Source organism: Pundamilia nyererei, unplaced genomic scaffold, assembly GCF_000239375.1.
Source record: "Pundamilia nyererei isolate P.nyererei 1_Seehausen unplaced genomic scaffold, PunNye1.0 scaffold00045, whole genome shotgun sequence".
Classification (NCBI taxonomy): Eukaryota; Metazoa; Chordata; class Actinopteri; order Cichliformes; family Cichlidae; genus Pundamilia; species Pundamilia nyererei.
Genome location: NW_005187446.1, coordinates 1,743,707 through 1,750,656, shown reverse-complemented (window position 1 = coordinate 1,750,656; position 6,950 = coordinate 1,743,707). Strand labels below are relative to the sequence as shown.

At 42.2% G+C, this 6,950-nt stretch overlaps 2 protein-coding genes across 2 annotated transcripts in view; both read right to left on the bottom strand.

The window, feature by feature from the left end:
* Nucleotides 1-3,596, bottom strand: part of znf628 (zinc finger protein 628) — a 10,011-nt gene extending 6,415 nt beyond the window's left edge. The window contains exons 1-3 of the mRNA XM_005731958.1: nucleotides 3,462-3,596; nucleotides 2,443-3,003; nucleotides 43-115 (exon numbers count right to left, since the gene is read on the bottom strand). Coding sequence (XP_005732015.1) covers nucleotides 43-115; nucleotides 2,443-2,828 — 459 coding nt within the window. The 5' untranslated portion in view covers nucleotides 2,829-3,003; nucleotides 3,462-3,596. The remainder of the gene's footprint in view (nucleotides 1-42; nucleotides 116-2,442; nucleotides 3,004-3,461) is intronic.
* Nucleotides 3,597-3,960: 364 nt separating this feature from the next.
* The window catches only part of il11a (interleukin 11a), a 6,001-nt gene continuing 3,011 nt past the window's right edge, over nucleotides 3,961-6,950 (bottom strand). Inside the window, exons 3-5 of the mRNA XM_005731957.2 lie at nucleotides 5,933-6,028; nucleotides 5,646-5,807; nucleotides 3,961-5,547 (exon numbers count right to left, since the gene is read on the bottom strand). Of these exons, the coding sequence (XP_005732014.1) occupies nucleotides 5,368-5,547; nucleotides 5,646-5,807; nucleotides 5,933-6,028 (438 nt within the window). The 3' untranslated portion in view covers nucleotides 3,961-5,367. The remainder of the gene's footprint in view (nucleotides 5,548-5,645; nucleotides 5,808-5,932; nucleotides 6,029-6,950) is intronic.

Below are 6,950 nucleotides of genomic sequence, written 5' to 3'. Positions count from 1 at the left end.
AAAAAAACAAACAAACAAAAAAACCCTTTTTTGGCGTCTCACCTGGAGAAGAGAAGAGCGTTTGAAGGCTTTGCCGCAGTCCTGACATTTATAAGGCTTCTCCCCTGAGTGTGACCTGCAAAATAAAGGTAACTATTCAGGAGGAAAACATGGTTAATCATATGACATCATTATTTGTGCAAAATACAATCAAACCCATATCTAAGTAATTTCTTTTGCTATGCATCGTATAGTATAACATCTTGTTTTATGTCAGAAATTAGCTCTTTATTTTACATTGAAATTTGCCTTTTTGACACTTTCCATCAACCTGACTGTGGCCCGATTTAAGATGTGAAAAAGGAAGGCTGGGAGGTGCTGGTTAGATTGTATGTCTTCCTGCTGATATTCAGTCCTCTTCTCATTCATTCCCTAATCACTCACTGCTTCTGATTAATCTCCTGGTCAGTTCTAGTAAACTGGGTTTATTAAATATTGTTTACATGACATGCTATTCCTGTCTTCCTGATCGCAGGAATTAAAATATTAATGGATCTGCATTTTAGCTGTAGAAGCCAATTGACTGCAGAACGTCTTCAGTATTATCCACAGTGGATTTTAACTCGTGATAAATTAAACAGATAAAATATTTGGAGTTGATCACAAGTGCTGAATTTGCACTTCGTAGCTTTTCACTGGATATCCTAATAGAATAGGTTCAAAGAGATGGCGATGGAAGTGAAGGAGGCCATCATTAGACCGAAACGAATAAAATAAATCTGATGGATGAAATAAACTTTGGGAGTGGCCAAATCAACAATTTTGTTCATTCTTCAAAAGAAGGAATGCATTGGCCAACTCAGTAACACCAAAAAGCCTGAAAGAAATCCAAAGTCAGCTAAAGTTCATGATGACAGAATTTCCATGGTTACAAAAACAACTTCACAACATCCAACCAAGGAGGTGTGTCATTGTCAAAGTCCACAATCATGGGATGCCTTTATGAACAGAGCGTTCACAACAGGGTGCAAACCCCTCATTACACTCAGGAGGTCACATTAGATTAAAAAAAAAAAAAATCTAGATGAGCCTTCACCATTCTGGGGAAAAAAAAAAAACAACCCTAGATGACACTGAGAAGAAGAGAAAAAGCTGTGATCTGAGGTTTACCACATTATCTGTAAAACATGGTGGAGGAAATGTTATGGGATGAGCCGGTGTTCTGGGAATCCATCCTACCTGACAAACCATCCTACCCGTTGTTTGTGCGCATGCGCACAACACGAAATTAAGTGGCGAACCGTCCTACCTTTGTGAATGTGACCTACAAGCATACTTTAACAGCTAAAATTTAGTCGCAAAACATCCTACCTTTGTTAATCTGAGCTAGAAGCATATTTTAACAGCTAAAATTCAGTGGCGAACCATCCTACCTTTGTGAATATGAGCTAAAAGCATACTTTAACAGGTAAAATGAAGTGCCAAACCATGCTATCTTTGTGAATGTTACCTACAAGCATACTTTGACGGGTAAAATGAAGTGGCAAACCGTCCTGGCTTTATAATTATGAGCTACAGGCATACTCTGATGGGCAAAGTTAAGTGGCAAACCATCATACCCACTTAAATTTGTGCTGGAATTACTCTGTGACAGCAGAAATATGCATAAACTACTTACGGTAGGACGTTTTCCCAAAGTAGGATGGTTTGTCAGAACACCGGGTCACTAGTGTTTATTGATAATATGACTGCTGATTGAAGAAAAAGGGTGATTTTTTTTTTTTTTTTTGCTTAGCAGACTCCACCTTTGGCAAACATATTTAATGAGGACACATTGAGATGTGCAGGTGAGGGAGGTTAAATGACTAAATTTGTTAGTGCAGAACCGTATTAGCCTTAAAAGACAAAACTGTAACAGTATCAAACTTAATGATATAACGGCCAAATACGGATATCGGCTGATATTAGCCTTGTTGACTCATACCAACATATATGCATTTACATTTGCCTTTTGTGGTTTTTTTGGGGTGACTAAATGTTCAAACATAGCATAAAGAGCAAGGAGATGCTGATCTTTTTATGAAACACAGTTTTGGGTTTGTTTTTTTTACTCCTCCTGGTACAAAGACTGGAATTATTAACAGAAGAAAGCAAACTGGAAAACATCACTGGTATCTGCTAACAGCTAAAATGTTCAATTCAATTTTATTTATGTAGCACCAAATCACAACAACAGATGCTTTAAGGTGCTTCATATTGTAAGGTAAAGGCTCTACAAAAATATAGAGAAAACCCCAACAATCAGATGACTGCCTATGAGATAGCACTTGGTGACAGTGAGAAGGAAAAACAATCCTTTAACCGGAAGAAAGCTACAGCAAAACATTATTTTAGACATCAGAACTGGTCATGAACTTCCTAATATGTGAATCCTCAATATTAATATAATTTTAGTGTGGGTACCGTTGGTGATAGAGCAGAGCAGAGGAGCCCTTGAAGGCCTTGGGACAGAGGTTGCAGCGGTAGGGCCTTTCATTGTTGTGGCTCCGCAGGTGGTGGGTCAGCCTGGATGACCACCTGAAGCTCTTGCCACAGTCCAGACACTGGAAGGGATGATCCGTCTGCTCTGGCTGCGGGACTGACCCGGACACTGACGATGACACCATGTCCAGAACCACTTCCTCGCCACCTTCTACTCCCCCTTTTTCTCCCTCCACCAGCTCCCCTCTCTCCCGTTCATCCTCGCCATCCTCCCCCGAACCAAGAAGAGACGGGAAAGGTGAGAGGGACGCGGTGGACTGAGCTGGCAAAAGCTCTGCTTGGACGACTAGGGCCACTGAGTTGGCCATTACCAGATCAACCTGGTGGCAGATGATGGTTTTCCTTAGAGGCAGAGGGGTGGGTGGGATCAGTTTGTGTGCGGCATCATGGTTTTTCTTTCATCTTTTCTTCTGTGCCTTCATAAATTCCTTCCCTGCTGGCCACTGTAGCACCAGCTGTCATCCCAAGCAAATGAGGGCAAGTCTGAGATAAAAGGAGATGGAAATAAATACAGTATTACAACATTATAACAGTTGGTACCAAAGCTCCCTTTAAATTTCCCTCCCTCCCTCCCTCCCATCTCTAAAGCTGGTCCTCCCTCCCCGCTGTCTTTCCTCCGGCCGTCAGTCCGTGTGCGCTGTATCTCCACTGGCGCACGGTTTCTGTCCTTCCCCGCAGTGCGGTGCTTGTTAGCACCACAAACCAGCAGCTACAGCAAAGTTACACACCGAGCTACTCTATAACTGTCCCAATGTCTTCCGACGAGCTCTTGCAATCCAACAGTTAAAGCAGACACACACACACACAGATTCTTTGGCGAATTAACAAAAACAGTTAGTGGCCTGCTTTTAAAGCTAACCAAGCCTCCGGCTCAGTGCGGAACAGCTTCTTTTAACTGCTCGCCATGAATGTGCATGAATGCGGGCTGAGGCCGTACTCACCGCGGGTACTTAACTCATCTTAAAGCTATATTGTTGATCATATGAAAAGAAACTGGGTGCTGCAGTGCTAATCCACACAACCTTAACAATAAACACAGCACAAACTAACAGCAGTTCTCCACCCAATGCCGCCTTTCAAGAACAGCGGCAGCGATTGGCTGATACGTACAATAGATGAGCTACTCCCATTGGCTGGGGGCTTGAACAGACAGGTTGACGTTCTTACCAGAAAACATTTAGAAAATCAAAATTTGGCGTAAGCTAGTTATTAGTAAAGGATCCATACTCCAAGATGCTCCAAATTAATCTAAAAGCTTTTTTCACATTCGAGCTCAACATTTATCAGTTTTTGCCTCGACTCTTCTGCACAGACTGTTGGGTAATGTAGTTTCTGAGTGTGCACCCCCTCAAAAAACGTCCATCTGTCACACAGTTCATATTACAGGTGTGGTAGTAGGCCACGCATATTTAAAGACACACAAAAACCAGTGTGCACATTCTGAAGTTTTTATTTCACCAAGGCACATATTTCACATTGAGGCCAATTAGTGTGTGTAAGAGGCATTTTGATGTTACAACAATAATTTAAACGTGATGGTATAATAATAGCGAATAAGAATAAAAACTGTATAAAAGTACAAAAGGACAGGAGACTTGCTCCACTGCAGCACAAAATAAATAGTTCCACCAAGTTACTTAAATAAATAGTCAATACTGTAACAAATACTAGAATAGGAATGAATAAAAATTATAGTGATAAAATTGGTCATCTACAGTATGTTGTAGAAAACGACATAATACACAAAAGCACTGTATACAACATTTACATTCTTGTACATTTATGTACACCTGTACAGAACATAGTGTCACAATACATAGTATTTTAAGGCTTTGGGTGTTTAACTAAAAACAAAAACAAAAAAATCCCCAAACTTTTCTACACCAAAGCACAGGTTCAAAATCAGCCATCCCACTCTTAGGAAGGGCCAATCCCGACAAGTTTGTGCAAAGAATCTAATCAGAATCATCAGTGCTTAGCAACAGGGCACATTCATATGACTTTACCACAATGTTAACTACGCCTCCACGTGCAGAACACAAGGGAAGCAGGCACTGAAAACACAAATGTGACTGTGGTACGAAAGAAAGGATTCGCTTTTCTTCAAATACCATCCTAACGTGGAAGAAATAAAGTAAAATGAATTTGATAAGGAATTGATAAATTAATGTGTCATGTGGAATATTTTACCATGGCTGGAGATGACATTATGAGCTTTTGAAACGTATACTTTAAGGGCCCTATAAATAAGGAATAGTGAAGGCCTAGGCTGCCCCAAATGCATGCTACATCTACTGGAAGAATTATCATCTGAAGAAAAATAAAAATGTAAAAGTAAATTAAGCTGATTTATACAAATGTCATTATCAGAGCTATCAGTTCAGGAAGTGCTACAGTGTTTGTTTTTTGTTTTTGTTTTTGTTTTTGGGTTCAGTGAGACACAAGAGAAAGGGAAAGATTACAGAAATGTGGGCAAATGAGTTCACGTTAGTACAGAAATAAGATAAATAAATAAAAATTAAATAAATAACTAACATTCAATAAATAAATAAATACATAAATAACACGGTCATGACATGACGGTTTCTTGACATAATCATTGGAGTTAAACTGGAACTTGAGCTGGAATCGATGGTTGTAACTGGCTGCATTGTGGTGCATCCTCAATGGCTCTGATGGAAAGACACATTCCTCAACACACATGCTGACACACAGGTTGATATTTGGGCCTCTTTAGGGATGCTGTCAACTACAGTGCACACTGACATGGTCTTTTTTCCCTTTTGATGGGGACGGAAGTCCATGTATTCTCACTGGCTCTGCAGCCCCCTTTTACTTTCTGTATCATCATTGGACTGCAGTGACCTTTGGCTTAAGGCTGAGGAAGGCTCTGTACGCCCAGTCACAGAAGAGCTTGAAGTGTTGAAGAAGCTCATTGGTGGACTGCAGGACATCAAACTGATAGGGGAGGTGAGGGGGGAGGGAGGGGGTCGCCGGACTGAGCCTTGGTGCTTCAACTCTCAGCATCTGTGGAGGAGAAGACGGGCAAACACACGGATTAGAAAGCTCAATCACAGCGGCGGTGGCGCGCGCTGAGAATCGAACAGACAAACTCAGCTCCTCACCTGACGGTGCAGCAGAGTGATGAGAGATTTCATCTCTCTGATCATCTCCACCAGCTTGGGCACTGCAGGGTGGTGGTGCTTCTTCGACACTCTGTTGAGCCACTCAAAGTGGTGCTCGTACAGCTTCAGGTCGGAATGAAGCTGTGAGAGCGTGGGCTTCAGCTGGAAACAACGCAAAAATACTTCAGAGACTTAGCATGGGAGTGTCGAAACAGGCCAGCTCCCCGCCCCCTCTCTCTCTCTTTCTCGCCACATGCACACACACAAATACATTATCAGAGCATTACCTCAAGATTGTTGAGGTCATGGGCTGATCTGTTGCTCATTTCTGGCAGAGACTTGAACCTGTGGGGCTCCACTTCTGAGTCAAATGCATGCTCCTTCTGAAAGAGAAAACAAGACACAGAGCAGCCCCTTAGCAATTTACATCAGCGCAATTTTACTCATCCTGAAACAAGTCACGGCAGCATGAGGAAAGTATTAGTCCAGCATCTTGATTGGGTGCCTGTTTTCTGCACTTAGAGACAGTAGCTCTTACTGAGGGGAGTGTGGTCGATCGGGTCAGTGTGAGTTCACCCACATTCAGCCTCCCCAAATGTCAACAATAAGAGCAAATGAGCTGAACCCACAGGATGTTTTCTGCTGGGAGTGTGGATAACAACATACGCAGTGACTAAGAAAGCTCCAAGTGGGACAGACAACACAGGACTGCGGGGAAACTCCAGGGTCACAGCTATAAAAAGAAAGAATGACGCAGTGCCGCTGCCCAGCTCAGCCTGTGTAGTGCCCACTTTGACCAGCAGAGGGGGATAAACAACCTAATGCCAGGTTTATGGGATTCTGCTTTGGAAGGGCAGCTGAGCTCATCAGTAGTGCAATTTAGTATTAAAGACGTAGGCCTATTTTAGTAATGAATAGGGACAAATAGAGATGAGTGAAGTGGTATGCGTCATTTCTAATCAGCAGAGGAACATAACAACATTAGAATAATGATTGCTGAGAAATGTTTTGTATAAACAAGTTGAGTGCGCTTATTGCTTCCTTAACCTGTTGTTCTGTGCTTCCCTTGCATTACTTGTTGTTCGCTTCCACTTGTTTTTGTTGATGTTTTTGGAGATAAATGTCCTGTATTGTCTCTCCATCAGCCCTTTATAAGAGCTCACTTATGTCTGTGGTCCAATGTTTTGTCTCCGCTGCCGTTTTCTCCCCTGCTGTCCCTTACTTCCCCCGTCCCTCGCCTCTCCCTGTGTCTCATACCAGGTGCACAGGCACATGCAACATGACGTGCACATGTGCATGCATGCA